The following is a 23,948-nucleotide window of genomic DNA, read 5'->3' on the forward strand; positions in this document are numbered from 1 at the left end:
TCATGGTTTGTAGTCTCAACTAGGCTGAGTGATTGCATTATGTGTCTACACCATTGTCATTATGGGTAGTCGCTAGTGTTGTGTTAGGAGAAGGTGCTGGTCCTTACCGGTCGAGGATGCGGGTTGTTGCGGCGGTATGCCGATGACGGCCTCACTTGGCTGGGGCGAGCAGCCCTCCAGCATCCCCTGGGGTTGAACTCCTCCGAGTAGGTGCTGAGATGGAGCTGTGGGCTCATCGCCTCCCTTCACACTTACTCTATCTCTCACACACACACACACATGCACCACCGTCCACCTCACATTCACACACAAACTGAATGAATTGTCCCCTGTACGTGTGTATGTTTGGGGGGTGGTGGTGTTGTGTTTGTGTCCCTCACTATTTTAGACACTCCCCTTCCATTCTCAATTTCACCCCCCACCCCCTATCCCTCTCTCTTTCTCGCCACCAATTCATTGCTCTGTGTTTCACTGCTGTGCTGCACTCTTGAAAAGTTTAAGGCATGTTTTAATTTCTGAATGACAACCATCGAAAAATACAGTTCATATCACACACATTTCACTTGCAATGGGAAAGAGTTAATGTAGAAATAAAAAACGCTGATTGCTCAAAAATGACATTATTTGGGGGGAAAAAAGGCCCACATTTTCTATGGCAATTTTGTATTGTTGCATGACAGCATGGAAATCTGCAGCTGTGCTCCTGGTGTCATAGATCTCAGACCAGAAACAGGAGGAGGCTACTGGCTGGCTGAGATCTGAGTGTCCATTCATCCATCCATCAACAGGCTCTCATCTCACCTGTCCCGTCCCGCCGGGTGTTTGCTTCGCGGGGGGTACCAGAGACCAGCAGCAGGCAGCTCCGCTTTCTCGCATGCACTTTGCAGATACACACTTTCTCTCATTTGCTTTCTCTCTCACAGAGACGCATGCACGCACGCACACACGCACCTGCATCCCACACACAAACAAACACTTTTTGGCCAGATGACACAGTGTGGGATGATAGCAAATTAAGAGATTTATGGACAGTCAGCTTGGTGGTAGCGTTTCACACACACACTGCCTCTCTGGGCACTTTCTTGTGGAGCAGGTCCTTGTTCTCCTCCATTAATAATGTATCTCTACACCTCAAAGAGCCTTTTGTGCCCACCACTGTAGTGCTGCACTAGTGGAGCCTGACTGGTGACAATGAAGTCACAGTGAGCAGTCGCGCCACACACACACACACACACACACACACACACACACACACACACACACACACACACACACACACACACACACACACACACACACACACACACACACACAAACACGAGCGGACACACATATACGCGTACGTACATTCACGCACGCACACACAAATTTTATCAGAATCACATAAAGCAGTTTTTAACTTGACTTGACATGAAATGCACTCAATACCATGTTTCCCCCATGATACCAGAGAAAGCGCTAAAGCTCTATGCCCCTTGATGCAGCAACATCAAGGCGCGCGCGGGTGGTTGTAATCTCCCATGTGCTGTGCACCAGAGAAAGCTCATAAATTCACATTATGTCCCGTGTCTGGTTTGCCTTGTTTGTTTGTTGATTATGTATTCACACACTTCCTTGTGGCTATTTCCAAAAGAGTGGTTTAAAAAGGTGTTTACACAGTTGACCTATTTTCTGAGTTTTCAGTGTGTGCAGCTCAGTGCTAGCCCTCCTCATCAAAAGGCCTTTTGAGTAAAAGGTGAGCATCAACACAGGAGTCACAAAGACATGAAACAGAAGCTCAATAGGCTTTAAAACATGCAAAGAAGTTGTCCACCATGCTAGTGAGAGCAGCAGCAAATACACGTACACGTAGACAGCTTGTGAGATGATTCCCCCCATTGAATGGTATTGGATTACCTTCTCAGAATACAGCAGCACATGAACTTTCACCGTCCATACATCACAAGGCGTGCTGGTCCTGTATGTGTGTCAGTTGCATACACTGACACGTAAGCCACGCCTATACTACTAGCCTGCATACACACTTGTGTCACTGTGCTCCTTCCATGTTTCTACAAACCTCCTTCCCAGAGCAGCCTGACAAGGAGCCCCATTCACTCTTCACTCTTACAGTTAATGACGCAGCAAGTCACAGACATACAGACACAGAGAGAGAGAGAGAGAGAGAGAGAGAGAGAGAGAGAGAGAGAGAGAGAGAGAGAGAGAGAGAGAGAGAGAGAGAGAGAGAGAGAGAAAGAGAAAGTATCTTCTTACTTTGCCATGAATTCTACTACAACTAAGGTGATTAAAATGTCATTGCCGTTCTTACGCAGCAGCCCCTTTGCATTTTTAAGAATGATAGAAAACACAAATTATATCACAAATGGAGCATGCTCACAAGAGGTGTGAGAAAGGATATGACAATAGACGTTTAATGAAAAACATACAAAATACATTATAAGACACTAAAGGAAGATTAAAAAAACATTTCTGTGTAACCTCACAACAGAATACATAAATATTCCCATGCTACCATGTAATCTGATATACTTGTACGTTTTCTAACTAAATTTAGTTGCAACACAATGGTTTTAAGACAATGTTGAGAAATGTTGTTCATTAAAAACATCCCTATCTGACTAAAATTCTTTGTTTCCCAACACTTTCCAAATAGCATCAAATTAAGAGAAAAGAAAAGCCGTAGTGCTAAGTGTAACTGATTTGTGGTTCCTGTGATGGTTGTTGTTTTGAGGTAAGCCAGGAATACTTGATAAACGGGAGAGTAGATACTGTGAGCTCATTTTTGACCCCATGGAAAATCCTAGCAGGAAGCTGGGCTGCTTCACTGGTGCTTGGACTTCACTGCTATCTTCAGTTTACCGTAAATGTGACCAAAATTCTGGTGACAGAAAATCAATGCAAGAGTTTAGATGGAAATGCACAAAACACCTGCAGTACGAAATGAGATGTTTCTGTTTGATTCAAAACAGAGGCCTCACAAAGATAACGCACCTGAATGGCATAGTAGATTATTCCCAAATATGCTGCAATGCAGCCCCCGAGGAACAGATCAAATGCGGCAGGCTTCACCCTGAAAACCAGTCAGATAAATCCTTACCAGTCTGGTAAATGATGTACTTTGAAATGACCGCCAAGTAGTAAGGCATGGTAGCCTCATTACGTTGACCATTATGTCATCTACGTAAATATATTTTTAAAACACTAAAATATTGGGGAGCACAGAGGATTATACTGACCTATACATCGTCATGGGTTGGTTCATTTGGTCGTGGAAAGTGATCTCGGGTTCCCTGTCAAATAATTTTTTTTAAAAAAGTCATAACTGTGTACCATTTGCAATGGATGAAAACAATCAAGAATTATGATTATTTGTGTGTGTGTGTGTGTGTGTGTGTGTGTGTGTGTGTGTGTGTGTGTGTGTGTGTGTGTGAGAGAGAGAGAGAGAGAGAGAGAGAGAGAGAGAGAGAGAGAGAGAGAGAGAGAGAGAGAGAGAGAGAGAGAGAGAGAGAGAGAGAGAGAGAGAGAGAATGTCTGTTTTCTTTGTCTGTATAACTGCTGGCAAAAAGTGTGGAATCACTTGGAGGATGTTCATTCAGTGTGTGTGTGTGTGTGTGTGTGTGTGTGTGTGTGTGTGTGTGTGTGTGTGTGTGTGTGTGTGTGTGTGTGTGTGTGTGTGTGTGTGTGTGTGTGTGTGTGTGTGTGTTGTCAGTTACCTGCGGTCTTGTTTAAAGTTGTGTCTGTAGACCTGCAGCAGATGTTGCTTGAGCTCGTGTTCTAAGGTGGAGATCATGAGGTTCTGCGCTGGTTCCTTGTCCATCAGCTGTGTGGCTCGAGGGACAGAGGTGAGGAACGACATCAGTGCTGATAAGCGACTGTCAAGCACCTCCTGGAAAAGGAAAGGTTGAGAGTTTATATCTCATAATCTTTTTCAAGAGTATAGAAATTCTTCCTAAAAGAACGACTATGTTTGTGTTGTTTATTCCCAAATAATGGTTTGCACCAGAATAGGCGTCTGCATGGCTGAATAATGTCTGATTTAAAAAAAAAACCTAAATTCTGCACACAGACCTACAAACACAATTAAATGATACATGTCATGGTATTGAGAGGCAATGACATTTAATCAAGCTGCCAATAATTCAAACATGGACAGATGTGATCTAATGGGAAAAGTACAATTACCAAAATCACACAAAAATACATTACATTACATTTACAGTATTACATTACACTTAGCTAGATAGGAAGTGGAAGGGTGAGTTCGAACCTGCAACCCTCTGATCTAGAGCCCATCTCCTTAACAACAGGCTGTCCCTGTTAAATACCTTTGTATTCATTAAATATGACTCAATCTAAAAGGTTGTTAGACAATCATTAATAGTACCATCTGTGTTCAAATAGTAACATAACTACAGTCTATTTGGGGGGAGGTGGGATCTTGTTTGCTGTAGTGGGTGCAGGTCCAAAGGGTCTCCTCCTGCGTGAGAGTCTACAGTACAGTATACCACCACTAGAGGGAGATGTAAGACCCTGACCTTGGGGAAATAGACATACTGTAAAAGAACACATGGGTGGTGTGACATCTTTGAGCTGTTACTGCTGCTTACCAATTGGCCCTTGAAGACCGGCATCTCTTTTGGTGAACCCTTCAACACATTACACAGAAACATACACATATGTTATGTTAATCATTGTGATTGTAACTGTGTGATTGTCACCTTTCTCCAAGTTATCTATATTAAGGAAACAAAAATGTTTAGTGTTTGGAATATAGAAGGTAAGGGGTTGTGAAAATATTCCAAAAGGCGGTCTTAGCCGATGAAAAATTGAAAACCACTGATGATGTATGTATATAATCATTCATATTTGCCTACCTTGTCGGAAAGATTGTACATGAACCGGGCCAAAGACTCAGCAATGATGACAGCATTTCTTTTGAGTTTTCTCATGTCCACTTGAGCCCTAAAACACAGTGTGTGCATTGGACAGACACATGGAGACAGATTAACCTCCTGATTTATAACACATAGCTGAGCTGAAAGCCAAGGAACAATTCATTTAATCACATTTTTTCCCCGGTATCCTTCAGGTATCTTGTTTTGAGATATATAATTTTTTTTTGTTTTCCGGTTACTTGTAACTAATCCATTCATTCGTTCGTTCGTTCGTTCCTCCTATTATGGATGGTCTGTGTCACCCACATTGTGTCCAGGATGGAGCCGCGCTGTGCTGACTTGGGGTCCTCCAGGTGGGAGAGTGTGAATCCAGGGATGCGGCGCATGGCGTAGCGCTCGTGCTCCCAGGCCACGGTGGGCTCCCCCAGGTTGATCTTCTTGTGGATCATGTCAAACTTCACCCAGGGGAACCTGGAAGCGATCACCTATCACAGCAACAAGCAAAATACACTACCATGATCCAGGGCCTTAAAATATAGAAAACATGATCAAAAAAGTGGCAAAGGCTACCATACATTTTCTGAAAGCCTGGAATTCCAGCTTTCCAGTGATATATGGTGGGTGTAGAACACAGAAAACTTGTAGTATCCAACATAAATCCAGTACACATCCATAACACTTGAATATGCCAGGTCTCTTCATACAAATATCTTGGTGTCTTCGTGGACAGTTCACTCACATGGCAAGTCCATATAGAGAACCTCTGAACCAAGCTGCAACCAAGGATGTACTTTTTAAGACGACAAAGGCTTTATGGTGTTAATAATAGGCTTCTGTTTTTATTTTTTCAAATGATCTTAGAAAGTGTGAAACAGTATGGCGTGCAAACATGGTGCAGGAATATGACTGTTGAGTTAAAAGCCAAATTGAGGCGTCTGGTTAGAACTGCACTGAGGATTGCTGGTCAGGGATAGATCAGGGATATCCAGCCATTTTAGCCGGATGAAACCAGTTCTAACTGGACCAAATCAGATCTACAGGTAAATGAATCTAAAAGTCGAATCAAAACGGCCATACTCAGAGTCTTCCCTTTACAATGATATCAAACATTCCACCACAAAATATTCCATCATGCCCCATATAGATGGTAAGCTATAGCAGTGTTCTGTTGATTTATACACATTCTTTTGTCAACCTTATTTACATTATGTGTAAATACCTCAGCTACTCTTGTCAGATGGCCATCATAAATCATTGAAAAGCTAAGATTCCAGGGTTTCAAAAAAGGAATGGTAGCCTTTGTATTATCACCTTTTCTGTAACGCATAAACCCTGTGCAATGACATACATAAAGAAATAAGCCTTGCGTAGTCAAGCTCACACTGATGTAGGTAAGACTTTAATTATCTCACCTGCTCCAGCTGATAGATAAAATCATGTTGTGGAGTGCCAGGCTTAGGTGGGCGGGACACATGCAAGTAAAGCTCATCTCCATTGGCCAGAGTATCCAGGCATAGCACAAATGCCACATTGTCATGGAGTAGACTGGATTCTGTTAAGGAGAAATGGATGAAATAGTGTGTGAAACACAATCGGTGCCCAAAGCATTTACACCTCAGCTTATGATGTGAATGTCTGCAATGTCTGCGTGTGTGTGTGTGTGTGTGTGTGTGTGTGTGTGTGTGTGTGTGTGTGTGTGTGTGTGTGTGTGTGTGTGTGTGTGTGTGTGTGTGTGTGTGTGTGTGTGTGTGTGTGTGTGTGTGTGTGTGTGTGTGTGCGCGCACCAATATTCACCTGCATGATCCATGTTCTCTTCCAGCCAGCGTTTGGTGCCATGGAAGTTATACTTCCCCCCTCCAGTGAGTGAGAACAGGAGATGGTATCTGCATCATACACAAGACATCCTAATCAGTTCTGCACATTTCTTTTCATGTACCAGTCAATGTCATGATAACATATTATAAACCAATGTAAACCTCTGTAAACCTTTTTTTACGATAAGGAGATGTTTTGATTAAAAATAAGGGAAATATATGACACCCTGGCATGATTTTGTGGACCATTTTAATTCATAGTACTTATTGTATAGTATGTAATATAATAATAATAATAATAATAATAATAATAATAATAATAATAATAATAATAATAATAATAATGTATTGTTTAAAGTGCACTATCACCATATAACATGGTCTCAAAACACTGTAAAACAAAAAAAATAATAATAATAAAATAAAAAAAATAAAAAAATACAATAAAATAATGAATTAACTCTAAAATATAATAAAAGAAAATGATTAGGAAAATAAAAATGATGGGGAAATAATCAAAAGGTAGGCCATGATCATTTAAACAAGCTTAATACTAAAAAAGTACAGGTCCTTCTCAAATAATTAGCATATTGTGTTCATTCAAGTTCATTTTTTCCCCATAATGTAATGATAAAAAATAAACTTTCATATGTTTTACATTCATTGCACACCAACTGAAATATTTCAGGTCTTGTTTTGTTTTAATATTGATGATTTTGGCATACAGCTCATGAAAACCCAAAATTTCCATCTCAAAAAATTAGCATGTCATGAAAAGGTTGTCTAAACAAGCTATTAACCTAATCATTTGAATTAACCAATTAACTCTAAACACTGGTAAAAGCTTCCTGAGGCTTTAAAAAGTCTCAGCCTTGTTCATTACTCAAAACCGCAGTCATGGGTTAGACTGCTGACCTGACTGTGTTTAACATTGAAGTCAATGGCAGTGGCATTGCATGAGGGTTATGAAAGCCCAGATATCATTGATGCTTAGCTGTCAGCTGTTTTTTGTTCTTTGGTCTGGTGACCCACACTTCCCTCTTCATTATACTCCTTAGATTTCCATACCAAGTTTTTTGTATTTTTAAGAAAAACTCATTCTAATTTGCCAGACAGAACTTTCCATTGACTTTCAATGGGTGTTCATGTCTGGCAAATTAGAATTGATTTTTCTTGAAAATAGAAAAACTTGGTATGGAAATCTATGGAGTATAATGAAGAGGTAAGTGTGAAAGTTATATGAAACATTTGAAAGTTTATTTTTTATCATTACATTATGGGGGAAAAAATGAACTTTAACACAATATGCTAATTATTTGAGAAGGACCTGTATAGGTGGAAAAAATAAAATAAAAATAATAATAATAGAAATAGGAACCTAAGACAAAAGACAAAATTATTAACAAAAGACCAATGCATTTCAGAGCCTAACATAATGCGATGAAAACAAAAATGTTTTTAATCTGGATTTAAAGATCCCTATAGAGCCTGCCTGCCTAACATTAAGGGGAAGATTGTTCCATAGTGTGGGTGCGCGGAAGGCAAAAGCCCTGTGGCTAGCAGACTTCTTCCACACCACACATTTTTATCACCCGGTGAGTAGACGGAACATCTTCTGATTGGCTGAGCAGGTGTCCATTATTCCCCTATAACAGGACACCTATGAAGGCATGCGGGCGAACTTCGAATAGAATGCTGACAATATTTAAGTGAAAAACACTGTAGAAATCATGTGCATTACAAAGCATAGCGCAATGAAATTTGAAACAATGCGTGGTGTTTTGCTGCCTTTATACCATAAGAAAAGTATTTGAAATGTTTGTCTCCTTTCCATTCATTGTCTTTCCTTTCAGCCTCTTCCTCCCCATAAGTGTGTGTGTGTGTGTGTGTGTGTGTGTGTGTGTGTGTGTGTGTGTGTGTGTGTGTGTGTGTGTGTGTGTTGGCTCACGGTGCTCTGCTGAGGGGGTCGCGATAGAGCATCTGGAAGAGCCGTGCCAGCTCCAGCAGAATAGCCACCCCACTGCCATTAGAGTCAGCTCCATACGACAGCCACTACAACATGTCAACACACACACACACACACACACACACACACACACACACACACACACACACACACACACACACACACACACACACACACACACACACACACACACACACACACACACACACACACACACACACACACACACACAAAAACATATACAGTCTATGCAATACTATATACACTACATACGGAAAACGTTAATTGAAATGTACACCTTGCCAGTATGATGTTATTTAGCCCTAAATGAGCACCAAAGGAGTACATGTATTTGGTCGGTCAAATGCCTCCATGCCTTTTGACCTCATGCCGTTATCGGTCAAGTGTGAGGAGGAGAATGAGCACTCCTGCTGAGTGGTGAATGAGAGTAATCATGCCCAGTGATGTGGAATGGGAGAGCAGGTCATCTTCCTAATCAGACTTTTTAAATCACGGATGACCTAACACTTCCTAATGGCTCAATTAAGTGGTTGGGAACACTGTGTGTTTTTTTGCCCTACCAGACCAGTCCTCTTTATTAAAGCTGATCTCAGCAGAGCATTATCTCTGGATGGACACGTCAATTCTTACAAAAAGACATGGTGTCAGATGGTTTGGTGAAATAATGAACCAAAGGGGAGGGAGAGAGAGAGAGAGAAAGAGAGAAAAGAGAGAGAGAGAGAGAATCAAGAGACGTGAAAGGGACATAACAATCGAGAGCCTTGGCGTAATTAACCTTCAGTGTGAAGCCATTTGAATAGACTCACATCAATCATAGAATGAAAACTGCATCATCATCATCATCATGAGAAAGAAATATGGAGTGGGATACCACATAATTACTGAAGACAGGCGCCTAATATAGTCACTGATGGCTTTGTGGATATCTGCACTAATTAGAAAGCCAGTGGAAACAGCAAGGGATCACCTTATTATTAGGAATCGGCTCATTCTGTAATGAGAAAACGTTGAGTGTGAATACCATAAGGAGAAAGGTTTCAAGAAGATAGACCAGAACTGAAGTAACATTTGGAATGGAAAGTTGAAATATCTTTCATGCACCAAAACGAACTTCCAGCCAAACTCTTTTGACTAAGAACAATCTTTTGATGAGGAAAAAAAAGCATGGTCTTGTAGTACTATTGAAGCCATACATTGCCAGGCGCGGAGTGGCCATCGGGAGATCGGGGACTTGTCCCGGTGGGCCGCGGCCGTGAAATATATTACAGCGGCCGCATTATATTCTCAACCGGCCCCAAAGTTTTCCACCGCACTATTTACCCAGTTGGCCCAGCGTTAAAGTTATCGTGATTTAGCTACAAATCAATTCTTACTTTTATAATGGTTGACCCAACAGTATATATACCGTTAACCCGACCGCATTACCTCAGTGACGGTGTCAAACAGTAAATTGGCCACACCCCTTCTCTACTGATAATGTTCATACACCGTAGATCGCGGAAGTTTACTAGATCTTAGTAACATAGTTTCGTTTTCAGTATTTCAAGAACCTGTGATATTTAGATTGGTTACCAAGGAACGGAAATATTAGTCAGTTGTGATTTATTTTCCGATTTCCACATAACTGTTACAGTTTACAGTCTGCCACTGTAGATTCACTTGTTCTTTGGTTATTGACTTGGGTTACGAACATACTCCACCAAGTGGTAAGGAAGTGAACTGCAGCTAAGCAGGAAAACACGTTGTACATGTTTTGATGGCATTGGTTTGTTAGAACTAGAGGTATATCTCCTTACAGTCGAAATAATGGTATATCATACATATATTTATATATGGCACATTTAGGATGTAGCCTATGTAATGTCTGAAGAAATGGAACAAAATAATTACCACACAAGATTCTGATGTGAGCAGTGCTGGGTGTGTAGCCTAAACTGTGGATTAAAATGTAGGCTAATTGCAAGAAACAAAGACATTTGCTGCGACGAAGACAGCGTTTTAAGGTAGGCCTACACCGTTTGGTTATACATTTTGTTGACTTATGGTTGTGCTTTGAAGTAGCTAGGTTTGGCTTATTTGCTGCATGGTGGGTTTATTGCACAATGTAGACAGACTTTTTGTAAACTATAGGCTATACTATATTTTGTAAGCCTACTCTTCTAAAAATCCCCACACTCAAAACTTTGTGCCCATGCTCATCCGTCTTCCTTAAACGATATTTCAATTTCAAACTGTCAAAATGACAGTGGAGTGCACATTTGCATGGAACAGTAGCGTGATGTAGCCTAACCTAGTAGGCCTATGAATGCTTTGGACTGTGATGATGGCTCCAGTGGTGTAGTCTACTTTTTGAAGTGGGTATACTGTATATTTGAGCATTTTTTTATGTGTATATGTGTGTATGTGTACTGTATATATTTGTGCTATTGTAAATAATGGATCAATCCATTTTAAGTGGGTATACTGCAATCCCTGACATTTTGAAATGGGTGCGTATACCTGCGTTTTACATAGACTACACCACTGGCTGTGCATTTCATCAGGCTAAATTCTCCAATTCAGGTTGATATTTTGACTACACTAATGTATACATGTAGTACGACTGCAGATTTCGTGGCTTTTGTCTTTTTGGTTAGGAAACCATGTTGTTCGCTTTTTTTTGTTTGTTTGTTTGTTTTTTGTTTTTTAAAGAGGGCCGCCAAGGGGAAAATTCTCCCGGTGGGAAAAGGTGGGCCACTCCGCCCCTGTACATTGCTCCAGTTCTAGTAGAGGAAACACAATGGCCACACATTAAATCTATAACTTACAACTCATTTTAGAATCTATAAGCATTTTGTACTTCTGATGACCTTCATATATAAGTACCATCTCTCTTAAAAGTAGTTTGAAATATGGGAAATAGAAGCACTAAGCCCATCGCCGCTAAGGCCACAGGAGGGTAGTGAGAGTGATTTATGAGCTTGTCCTTGCTGAGCCATAACAAATAACACATGTCTTATCCTGTCTGCTATGACAGAGGAACATATTGGGTAGATTTTTCATTTGGTGTAGAAAGGTGTCTTTTGCTAAGGAAAACATGGTTTAAAGCTTCCCGATATCAACTCTTGGTGAATCGGGTGAAATCCACTTCAGTCAAAGGTGAGTGCTGGAAGGCAGAGGCAGCCTTGGGCTGTAAATCCATCATTTCAACACAGCTCTCTTAAATCACCTCTCCCACCTGTTCCACTCAGGACAACCATCTAGCAGAGAGACAAACAGAACTCACCGGACTCAGCCCAAAGGAATCATAATGGGCCGTGATGACAATCGTCTGGGGGTCCTCTCCCACCCCAGGAAGAACTCCCTAAAACAATATCATGGATCACTTATTAATTCAATTATTCATGAACTGACACATGCCACATGACACTGACACATTTTCTGGTTACACTATTATTTACGGTCCTTGTTTCATTGCATTGCAGTGTAACGAAAGTGTGTAGGAGCATTAAGCACTTTGCATGTTATCATAGGGCTAGGTTTTAGGTTTGGGCTAGGGTTAGGTAGGTATGCACAATGAATGTACTGTATGTACAATGTGCATGTAGAATATGAGCACATAAAACGTACATGTTACACGGAGAGAAAAAAAGAAACCAATAAAAAAGAAAGCTATGGCCAGTACACCACGTCCGAAACCAAATTGTAATTAGCAGGTCTACTCAGCATGCCATTTCAAGTAATTAACAGAGTACATTTGAAGTGTAGATATGGAGATGTTTCTTACCTCCAGTGTGCTGATGGTATGATCTGTAACGGCCTTGACTGGATTGCTGTTGCTTACAAAAATCTGAAATGCAGTGGCTGTCACCATGCTCCGGAAAACTAGAGAAGAAAGAGATGGACAGGCAGAAAGAGACATCAGTTTACCTGGTGCTCTCACACCAACACACTACAGAATTATTAAATTATGTCTGAATTGCTAGCCACAGAAAACAGATATTTTAGGTTCAGTTTGTAACAGGATCAATTTCTAGTATCTTTACTGGTTTAGGATTTTCCATACATGTCCAGTGAGTTTTATAATTGAGTATAAAACTCTTCTGATAGTCTACAAATCACTAAATGCCTTAGGCCCTAAATATGTTGCAGATATGCCAGAGCAATATTCTCCTAAAATATGTCTTAGGTCTTCAGACTTTACTCTACTGGTTGTGACTAGGGAAAATCCAGACAGATTGAAATGTCATGTAGCCATTCATGCTGTCAAATGCTGGGACCAGCTCAAAATGGAACTGCCCCAACAGTGTCATGTTTTAAAAAGAAATTAAAACAGCTTTATTAACTCCACCAAGGAGGTTATGTTTTCGGTTGCGTTGGTTTGTCTGTCTGTTTTATCTGTTTGTTTGTCTGTTTGTTTACCAGCAGGATAACTCAAAAACGTATGATCGGATTTGGATGAAACTTGGTGGAGCTGTTGCAAATGACCCAAGAAACAAGTGATTACATTCTGGTGGTGATCCGGATCACGAACCGGAACCAGGACTTCTAAAAGTCACGTTATCAGGAAGTGCATGGTTTGACGCTTTGCTGCAATAGAAATCAAATGTTCTAAGTTTGTCTATTATCTGTGTATCACAGTGTTACCAAAATCAAACAGAAAATGCATTAGGTTAGGGAGATTCACCGCACTGGTGTGTAGTCAGCAGTTGTTTAGCCCACCATGCAGTCTTTTAGTCTGCCAGGGAGTAGTTGGTGCGTCCAGGGAGCTGGCGTTTCGTCTGAGCGTAGGCTACCTATGTTCGCTATCCAACAGAAACCTTATATTTCCACTATTTGTTGTATTATTTTATATTACACACACACACACACACACACACACACATGCAGTTCTTTACTTAATTAATTCTGTAGTAATACCAATGGTCAAGGCAAAAAATAAAATGCAATAATAAAGCTGACTTCCAGACAATGTAGTTTTAAATTTAGATTATTAAATTAAAAATTATAGTACTTTTATTATCTTGTACTATTACTTAATGGATGCCTTATTTTTTATGAATTGTATAGCCTTGCACTTGTGTTCTGTCATTTAATCATTGTTCTCTCTCTTTGTATCAAGTGATCTATACTAATAAACTTCCCTTGCCTCTACTTATGTAACAAAGAACACATTGTTCTTTCCACCTTTTAGCCTTAAGCAAACACACCATCCATCAGTCTATGCATCTGACAAGTGTCAAAGTAAACTGAGCCATGGAAATGAGTGGATATGGTTTTGGATAGCAAATCTCATTAATATAGTGCCATAGTCAAACAAGCCATGATATGGATGGTAAGCTTAATGTACTCTTTGACATTTGGCAGAGGCGATGTTAACCATCTGGACTAGAGGTCATCAAAGTCAGCAAACCAGAGCCTGAGACTTTTAATGAAGGAATTTTCTATTTGTAAGCATTGAGCATGTTTTAATTTATATTTGCTTTTTGTTCTTCATATACTCATATCATGTCATGTGGAGGCTATTTTGTTTAAAATTAGTTAGTAAAAACAATATCACGGTACTTTTCATCCAGAACAATTCATGAGCCATGGCTTCCACTGATATATTTTCTAATGCGACCACCATCTTGAACACAACTGACGAATTTGACCAATTTTGTGTCAAACTGTTTGTGGGTCCTTTGGTTTGGGCTGTCTTCAGTGCCCCTTGTGCATGTGTGGGTGCATCTGCAAGTGTGTGGCTCTGGGTTCTAATTCTGAAGCAGCGCAGTAATTCATCCAACAATATCTACACGCTCAACCTTATCATTATGGACCTGCTTTTCAACATTTCCAGAATTCCATGCATACTCAATTTCCTCATCTGGCAAAACTTACTGCTTTTCAGGGTTATCTACTACTTTGAGGGGTTCAACTTTAATGGCCGTCCTTTTCTCATGGCCTGTTGCTGTGTAGACTGCTATATGGCTGTGGTTCACCCCATCATCTACACAAGGATGAGCCGGTCTAGGTACCGAGCAGTTGTGTGTGTGATAGTCTGGGTTATAACTCTGATGTTAGGACTGTGTGATTCCTTTTATTATCACATGGTGCACCCCATAATTTGGGAAATCCAACCTGCCTTGTCAGTTTTCACCATCACATTTTGTGATATCGTTGTCCTCCACATTCTGAGGAAGCCGGATCTATCCGGAAGGAGTAAGGTCCACCCCCAGAAGCAGATAGTCTAGTCACCAGAGGGGGGTCACGCGCACCCCCTGTACTTGTTGTCGAAACCTATTTTTTTAGACTCCTCCATATGTCTAATTTACAATAAGAGATGTTAGCATTGCTGCAAATTGTCCCATGGGTGTTTTTCAGGGCTCATCTTGGAAACTGTGCAATAGCGATTTATACAATTCTGACATTTGACTATTCACATAACTTTTGAACCAGACATGGTACAAAGACAAATGAGACCACTTTTCCATATAATTCTAGCATGGGGAATTGATTGGAAGGGTCAATAGGTTCATAAAAACATGTTTAGACTACTTTCTAGGAGAAAAATGACATCAATGAAAAATGTATCAAATATTCTAGAAATTCGGACAGGAACTAGTGTGTAGATTTTCAAAAATGGTGTAAAGATGACATTCATTGCAAGCATTTATGACTAGAAACATTCTTTAACTTGAGGTGACTACCATACATGCTGTCATTAACATTAAAACATCCCTGCCACCTTTTAAGGCTATGATGCAAAAAGCATAATATTAGCAATCAGATGCATTGATGACTTGACCCTTCCAAAGCATCTAAACCAGATTTTTCAGTGGTTTACAATAGTATCAGAAGTACTTGGACAGAAACAGACTTCATGATGAAGGTATAAGGGCCTGGTATCCACACGTGGGGCCTATGCTTTCTGAGCAGCATTGTTGGGAGCAATTTGTATAAACAAAAGGACATCAAAATTACATTCAACATCTGCACCGTGTGCTGTTCATAAAAGATGTTGCAGGTAGCATAACATTCTCCATGTTCTCTCCAGACTTTGTCATGTCTGTCACGTGTTCAAGGTGAACCTCCTCTCATCTGTGAAGAGCACAGGGAACCAATAGTGAATGTGCCAGTCTTTATGTTATCTGGTAGGCCTATATGGAAATCGGTCCCTACAGTGCTGCTTTGTAGGAATAGGCCCCACTTGTGGACACCAGACCCTAATACCCTCCTAATGAAACCATCCTCATCATCCTGAACCTCTCTGGAGCTTTTGAGACAGTTTCTAACACCATCCTCTTGGAATGGCTCTCTGAGTTCACTGGATTAAGGATCACCTGGATTGATGCTCATCTTGGATTTATCACTATCAATTCAGTCCCACATCAATTCAGTCCCACATCAAAATAGTCACCAAATATACTTTTTACCATCTCGGAAACATCTCCAGACTCACTCTCAAACTCTAACACACACACACACACACACACACACACACACACACACACACACACACACACACACACACACACACACACACACACACACACACACTGCAAAGCAACCTTGGGTGTTTTGAAAGTCACTAAATAAATACTGTAGAATTGTTATTGCTCCTGAGCATTTGAGCATTTGACATTAGTGGCCTAAAAAGCTGATTTTTTTGCAGGGCTCTGGCAATCCCACTGCTGGGTTGTAAGCCATCCTATGGCCTCCTCCCATGTCCCTTGGTGTACTGACATGTCTCCTGACATATCTTGCATGTTCTGGACATTGTGAAGGACACACCCAACTGTCTTGCCACAGCACACATAGATGATTGGATATGTAGCACTAGCTGAGCAAATGTTCATGATGGGTGGTGAAGCACTTACCCATTCCAGTTTACACAGGAAGCAATGGCATTAATGGGCTTCATCGGTGACAAAGGGTTGGTGTCCCAGTAGAGAACCTCGCTCATGCACCTCTTCAGGGATTTTCTGTAGTTCACTCTCTCTACACCCGTAACAAACCGAGTGATGGGTGAAGAGTGTGAAGGGTGTTGGGCGTGCCCTGGGTATTGGGTTGTTGTGTCTGTACCACATTTACAATGTCAACATCTTTCCTGGGTCTCATCACCCCATGGCGAGGATATCCACCAGAGCTGTGTCATCTGCAAACTTCCAAAGAGGATTGGTGCTAAAGGTTGTTTTGCACTGATGACTGAGCACACAACCTTGGGCCCTGTGCTGAGAGTCATGATGAATGAGGTTCTTGGAATTTGGTGCTTGCCTAAAGAAGTCTTGAAGCAAGTTGCAGAGGCTGGTGTTGATACCCAGATTGTACAGTCTGTAGATGAGGTACTGGTGCTGAATGCTGAATTGCAATCCATGACCAGCATCCTCATATGTCAAGAGCATTCTCTCATATTAGTTTTCTGTACAGATGGAATAGGGCTGGGACGACGGGAGAGATCACCTCCTCTGTGGGATATTTGGCTGAGTATACAATGTGAACAATAAGAGGGTAGATGGATGGATTTGTTTTTGGATGTGCAAGCCCTTGTGTACTAGCCCTTCAAAGCATTTCATGATGCATGCGTCAGGATAGGAATGATTTCTTTGGCACAAGTTTGATGGTGGCCGCTTTAAAACATGATGGGATCATGGCTTGCTGGTAAAGAGAGTGTTTAGCAACTCTGCTCTGTCTTTGAGCACACAACATTGGCCATTGTCTGGACCAGTTCATGGGTTGATTATGGCAGACACAGAGTGTGGCAGACACAGAGTCTGACACAGACACAGTGTTTCTCACTGATGCCTGGAGAGAATGGTGGTCAAATCCAAAGCTTTCATTTTAATATTAAATCAGAGTGCATCCTAGGGGGTATACTAATTAGCTGGTTTAGTAGGTTAGAGGTATATCATCTGGAGCCTGGACCCCTAATGTTCTTTACTAAAGGATAACAATAGGCATATCTATTAGCAGGTTTACCACTCATCGTTGGTTAACAGAGTCTGGTTTATCATTTAACCATGTTCTCAGTATACCCCCTGGCTTAAAGGGCAACTCCTGCCAATTTCAATGTGCTGTTGTATTGCTCACGCTACCCTTGACTTGTCAGTACCCGGTGACGCTGCAATTTTTGGCCCAGCCCTTTCCGAGATACGAGCTATTCTAATGGGGGCAAAACATTTTTATTTATTCCCAAAAACATCCAAAAGGTTATGCAACATCAGCAGACAGCTAGCAAACAGTGATACCTTTTGGGGAAATATTTGGAGTAGGCCTATGCTCATTTAAAAAAATAAAAATAGACAAAAGTTGCCCCCATTAGAATAGCTCATATCTCGGAAAGGGCTGAGTCAAAAACTACGGCGTCACCGGCTACTGACAAGTCAAGGGTAGCGTGACGGAGCAATGCAACAGCACATTGAAATTGGCAGGAGTTGCCCTTCAATGTTACTATAGATATTCAGAGTTCGGAGAATTTGTTGCGTCTTTTATTATGCTTGTGATGGAGAGACAATCACTAGGGTTTTGGGTGTGTTCTGACTAACATGCCAACAAGCCTGGCTCTTTGGTGTAGCGGTCAGAGCCTCAGTTTACTACCCTGGAAGGTCTGGGTTCGAGTCCCCGGCTGTCAGAAGTGGGATGGCTACCATGAGGCCATCGGAAGCGTACCCAATATGTGTGAGCCGTAATGCCATGTGAGTGACCCCCAGGATGAGGGACCCCAGTGATGAGTCAAGCTTAGATGATGTGGCACACTGGATGGGATGGGCAGTTGAGTGGGGAACCCCATGAGTGTGTGACGCTCACAGGTGTGATTCCAGAAGGGGAAGGCAGTGTGATTGAGTGACCATCACGAGGGTTATGGGTGTGTTCTGACTGACATGCCAACGAGTCTGGCTCTTTGGTGTAGCGGTCAAAGCCCCAGTTTGCTACCCCAGAAGGTCTGGGTTCGAGTACCGGCTGTACAACTCTACTCCCCTTCACTACAATGCTATTGCTACAGGTGTTTGGGCATGTTGTGTTACCATGGAAATTGGGGTGGCTTCTTCTGGTAAATTACAGCAATGTGCAGGAGCTGGCTGGTGTGTTGCATGTTTTAAAGCAATAAAGGGTGAATTTGTTTGCGAGAAATGATATACATTGTGCTGCCAACACCACTTCGAGGAGTTAGGAAATACCAAATGAAAGTATTCTGATTCTAAATCTTCAGAATTGCTGGAAAGTGGGAATTTTACATTGTTGTTAGCGGTATACAGTAATGCAATTAGGCCTACTCAGAACATGACTGGATCAAGTCAGAAAACATGGGGTAAAAAACACTATATTGATATTATTATCTGTATTGGCTACACAAGATTCTGAGCCTACACATGGCAGTTTTTATTCATAATTACTTACCCATCAAGTAAGCAGGGTATTGAGAATATTATATTATCACAATACATATCAAACATCACTATTCCTGGTCATTGTATGGTGGCGGCCATCTTGAAATTGAGGCCTTTCTTGTCACCAAAAACTGGGTAAACATTTATTATGTTCAAAGTACTTCTGATACTATTGACAATTGATAAACCACTGACAAATCTGTTTTTGGATGCTTTGGAAGGGTCAAGTCATCAATGCATCTGATTGCTAATATTATGCTTTTCGCATCAACCATGACTAAGCATAGCCTTAAAAGGTGGCAGGGATGTTTTAATGTTAATGACAGCATGTATGGTAGTCACCTCGAGTCAAAGAAATCTTCTAGTCATAAATATTTGCAATGAATGTCATCTTTACACCATTTTTGAAAATCTACACACTAGTTCCTGTCAGAATTTCTAGAATAGTTGATACATTTTAGTCATTTTTCTCCTAGAAAGTAGTCTAAACATGTTTATATGAACCTATTGACCCTTCCAATCAATTCCCCATGCTAGAATTATATGGAAAAGTGGTCTCATTTGTCTTTGTACCATGTCTGGTTCAAAAGTTATCTGAATAGTCAAATGTCTGAATTGTAAAAATCGCTATTGCACAGTTTCCAAGATGAGCCCTGAAAAACACCCATGGGACAATTTGCAGCAATGCTAACATCTCTTATTGTAAATTAGACATATGGAGGTGTCTAAAAAAATAGGTTTTGACAACAAGTACAGGGGGTGCGCGTGACCCCCCTCTGGTGACTAGACTAAGAGGGCTCTGCAGACCATCACCAATAGCTTCATCGTGACCCTTGTTTCCTATCTCCCCATAAAGCTTATTATACTACTTGGAGATGTTTTGCCGCTCAGTTCGCATGAGATATACTGCCACCTCCAATTCCCATCGTTCATTTTCGCCACACTTGGAAGTACCATCTTGCCCTTACTTTATCTGAGGAATATGGGGAGCTTGAAAGATGTAAGGGTTTGTAATTTGGCCTAAAGTGGGTCTGGAATCAGACTTTTCCTTGGTGCATTTGTAATGTACCACTGATATGTGAATGTTATGTGCTGTTATGTGATTTTGCTTAGTACTGTCAGTTAAAGACATTCTATTGATTCAATGATTCTATTTTCCATATACCAGACTTAATCCTGATAAAATTAAGCAACAACACTGAAGCTATTTTCAAGCTGGCCAGGAGTGCGTTTTCCCAAACAATCAGTCACGTAAGCCATTAAACCAATATTGTATGATGCAAATTTGAACTAGCCAACATAAAAAAACAATTTCTTCCAAGAGCTGTGTAACCAAGTTGATTTGAGCCAACACAGTTCAAATCATGATGGTTTCAGATGCGTTTGGATGGTCTCGTTTATTGATGGAATACAAAAAAACATGGAATACAGTGGAATACAGTTAATGGAATACATCTTAAATCTTAGTGGAATACACTTAGATTTAAAGTTTATCTGGTTCCAATTCTATACCAAATGCTAAGTTTTTGAGGTTGTTTGTGTCTATAGAACATATGTATTATTTCACTCTTATGCATCATGTAAATATTGAAGGGGTGTGTCGGCATGTTCACATCTGCACAGGGTCTGCATTTACCTGTTAAATGATCAGTGAATGGCAGAAGAATGTATTCATTTATTTAACTTGCCTACAGAAAACTACTATTTTCATAGCATATATTTGCTCATGTGAAATATGAATCAAAATGTGTGATTTAAACATTGATGGTAGTCTCTTAAAGACCTTTTGTTTTGTCGGTGGTGCTATCGTATTCGTTCTAAATTTGATAAGAATTAAAGGGGCCCTATTATGTTTTCCATGTTCATCTACTCTTTCACTTGTTGGGTTACACTGCATCTACTGTGCTATGTAAACACTAGGTGAAAGCCGCGTGTCACAAATTGTCCTCTAGGGAGAGAATTTCTTTACAGCAGGAACGCTATTTCTCGAGAACAGGTCACTACTGTCTCTACCAACCATGCTCCTAAGTCCTAATAGTTTTTAAAAACTTAAAAAATTGCCTGGTTAGAATTAGTCTCTATGGGATTTTCAAACTTCCGGACATGAAAATCTGCTTCCATAGCCATCTCCAGCCATAAGGGGGAAAAACTGGCTTAATTACTTTGAGCAGAAGGTTGCCACTTGGATTGAACGCATCGTCATGTATAGAAACATGTATAGGAAGGAAGTCTATGGTCTTTCCCCCTCCTCACCTCTGACCCACATAAACAATGCTGCCATATTGTATGTAGCTGCATGACCCCTCATACCAATGCAACTGAATGGACAATTGGACATGTAAATGGACTGCGCCTTTCCTCACATTCGAGCCCTCAAAGTCATTTACATTCTTTTAAATGTTTTACATTTTCTTTGACTCTAATTTCTTTCTTTTTGCATTTGTTTTTTGTGAAGCACATTGAGTTGCACCTGTGTATGAAATGCGCTATACAAATAAACTTGTCTTGCCTAGCCTTGTATGCCTCACATTGTCCCACTTACTACACTCACTTCACACACTGGTGGCAGTGGCTGCCACACACCACCCTGCCACCAGGAGCATTTTGAGGTTTATCTTGCTCAAGGATACATCGATGGGGTCAGGCAGAGAGGGGCTCGAACCCGTAACCTTCTGCTTGCCGAACAGGGTTCTCCACCACTGCCGCACCGCATGTACAAGTCTAAAGCTTGTGTGTATGCCAATGTCTATGGTCTCTCCCTCCTCACCTCTGACCAGGATGGAGGAGGCTCTGGTGGCCGTGTCCAGCTTCACCTCTTCGTACATGTGAAGCATGTGTTCGTCCTCGGCCACCACGTACAAAGGCATCAGGGAGTCCCTCTGCAGCACCTCCAACTCAGTCTCCATGAAGCTCTTAAGAGGAAACAAACACGCACGTATGCACACAGACTCTCATGGACAGCTGTGTCTGAGTGGTTATTTTCTCAGTACTGCTGTTCTGATTTAGACAGTGTTTCGGTCTGTTAGACTTCCTGTTCCCAGTTGGACGCAGTCATTCAAACCCAACACTTGGTACAACTCATTCAGGGACAAGTCTCCCTCTGATTGGTAAAACATCCATGGTGGGAGCGCTGCCATTTTTGGAAACAGGTTACAGCTTTGGAGGGAGCTAGATCATTTTGTCATTTTGTATGTTATGTACTATCAGGATCCCCTGAGGGCCTAATGAATAATAATAATAATAATAATAATAATAATAATACTAATACTAATAATAATAATAATAATGCTGATTTATTAGTATTCGTAGTAGTACAAGTAGTTTGTTCACTATTATTATTACATATTTTCTCTCATAATCCTATCATGGCCTAATCATTGCGACTGTGAAAACAAAAAGTGCTGTCAAAAATAAACTTTACATCCTTTTTACTGCAGAGTATACAGTATATAGAGTATATAGTATATGCATAGTATTTCTGACAACTGGTAGTGCTTGAGGGGTGTTTACTGTACCTGTATGACCTCATGTGGTACTGCTGAAGTGTTGCTGGGCAGTAGGATGAGAACGGCTGCAGCGTTCTGCCTCAGGGCCTCCTCGTAGCCCTGCAGCGTGAAGTCTGTCAGCTTCATGACCACACAGCGGCGCGTCAGGCTCGGGTGGTCAGAGGAGCGCGCCTCCGCCACCACTATGGCCCCACGGGAGCCTGGGGGAAGGAAAACAGGCAGCAAAAGGTCAGAAGACATGCTGACTCCATGTCTGCAATCAGAGAGGCCATCCTCAACGTTATTGCTCTGGTGGGCAATATTTTCAACTTCGGTCAATAATATAATGTGAAAAATGCTGGTCCTGAAAGGCTCAGTATGTGATACCTGAATTCAAACATCTAGAACAGCTTTGTGTGATGCTATACGTCACAATAAATGAGGGATTTGTAGTCTCCAGTGAGAGCATGCCAAAAAATTTGTGTAATTCATGAGAATAGAAGGCCTGTAACAACAGAAATATTATATCTCACCTGACACATAACTTATGTTAACAGTTGAAGGGATTCCATACAGTTTCTCAGTGTCATAATGTACCGGTAGCTCTGGGTTCTTTGTTGCAAATGACCTCACACCTAATCCCAGCAGACAGGAGCCCTGACACACTGGCTAGGGTCGGAGCCTCAGAAACGTTGTCCGATAGGTAGCCCCTCTCTACACTGGAGATAATTACTGTACACCATGCTTCTGATTGTGATTGAGATTACAGAGCTGGAAAGCACTTATGGTAATGACCAGTACACACAAAAGCCTGTCCATCACAGCCAACCACCACATTTGGCCTGTTGTGTAGTCTCTGTTCAACTCTCTCAATAATTATAATGGTCATGGTGATTTCTGTAACAAACTGTACCAGTCACATTCATGACGCTCTCTGAATTCACTGGCCTAAACATGTTCACAGCTATAGCTTACACAGCAAGCTGTTCAATTCGACTAATGTGCAAAAAATATACATTAGTCCTGCTATATACAGTGTATATTCATTATACACTATGGTGTCAACAGACATCAGACAACTGCTCTTGACATTGATACGATGGTTGGTGAATTGTTTCCCCCCTGCTCCCCTTTTTCTCCACTATAGTCTGTGTGCTTGTGTCACAACCGTGTAGGTGCCAGTACCATGCTTGTCCTGCTGCAACAGGTAGTGCTGCATCCTGTATCCTGTGAACTCGTAGGAGGACATGGATGATAAGGAAGATGCATTCAGGCACTGGAAAGTCAGCAGGAAAAACAGCACAGCAGTCACAGCCTCGGTCCCCATCCTCACACCGAAACACTGCATTTTCAGAGAGCAGCAGACCTACAAAGAGAAAAGGAAACAGGCTTCCATGACAGACATACAGTACACGTATCCA

The 23,948-nt window shown here is 41.2% G+C and overlaps 2 protein-coding genes across 2 annotated transcripts in view; both read right to left on the reverse strand.

The window, feature by feature from the left end:
• Nucleotides 1-353, reverse strand: part of LOC134458556 (uncharacterized) — a 5,616-nt gene extending 5,263 nt beyond the window's left edge. The window contains exon 1 of the mRNA XM_063210953.1: nucleotides 108-353. Coding sequence (XP_063067023.1) covers nucleotides 108-236 — 129 coding nt within the window. The 5' untranslated portion in view covers nucleotides 237-353. The remainder of the gene's footprint in view (nucleotides 1-107) is intronic.
• A 2,059-nt stretch (nucleotides 354-2,412) lies between these two features.
• On the reverse strand, nucleotides 2,413-23,854 carry zgc:109965 (Nicalin-1-like). The gene is made up of 15 exons (XM_063209767.1): nucleotides 23,713-23,854; nucleotides 22,558-22,748; nucleotides 21,810-21,954; nucleotides 12,463-12,560; nucleotides 11,962-12,039; nucleotides 8,658-8,761; nucleotides 6,690-6,778; nucleotides 6,308-6,447; nucleotides 5,202-5,380; nucleotides 4,875-4,962; nucleotides 4,608-4,646; nucleotides 3,714-3,886; nucleotides 3,237-3,290; nucleotides 2,992-3,070; nucleotides 2,413-2,878 (listed from the first exon to the last, which is right to left on the reverse strand). The coding sequence occupies exons 1-15, from the start codon at nucleotides 23,852-23,854 to the stop codon at nucleotides 2,822-2,824; spliced, it is 1,656 nt and encodes a 551-aa protein (XP_063065837.1). The 3' UTR covers nucleotides 2,413-2,821.
• Nucleotides 23,855-23,948: the final 94 nt, after the last annotated feature.

Source organism: Engraulis encrasicolus, chromosome 11 (genome assembly GCF_034702125.1).
Source record: "Engraulis encrasicolus isolate BLACKSEA-1 chromosome 11, IST_EnEncr_1.0, whole genome shotgun sequence".
Classification (NCBI taxonomy): domain Eukaryota; kingdom Metazoa; phylum Chordata; class Actinopteri; order Clupeiformes; family Engraulidae; genus Engraulis; species Engraulis encrasicolus.

What these genes read in the sequence shown, in the direction of transcription:
- zgc:109965 (XM_063209767.1), bottom strand. Translation starts at nt 23,854, where the DNA reads ATGGGGACCGAGGCTGTGACTGCTGTGCTGTTTTTCCTGCTGACTTTC. An exon ending in CTCCTCCATCCTGGTCAGAG is followed by an intron (nt 12,561 to 21,809) that starts GTGAGGAGGGAG and finishes TTTCTTCTCTAG; the next exon opens with TTTTCCGGAGCATGGTGACA. An exon ending in CAACCCATGACGATGTATAG is followed by an intron (nt 3,071 to 3,236) that starts GTCAGTATAATC and finishes ACTGGTTTTCAG; the next exon opens with GGTGAAGCCTGCCGCATTTG.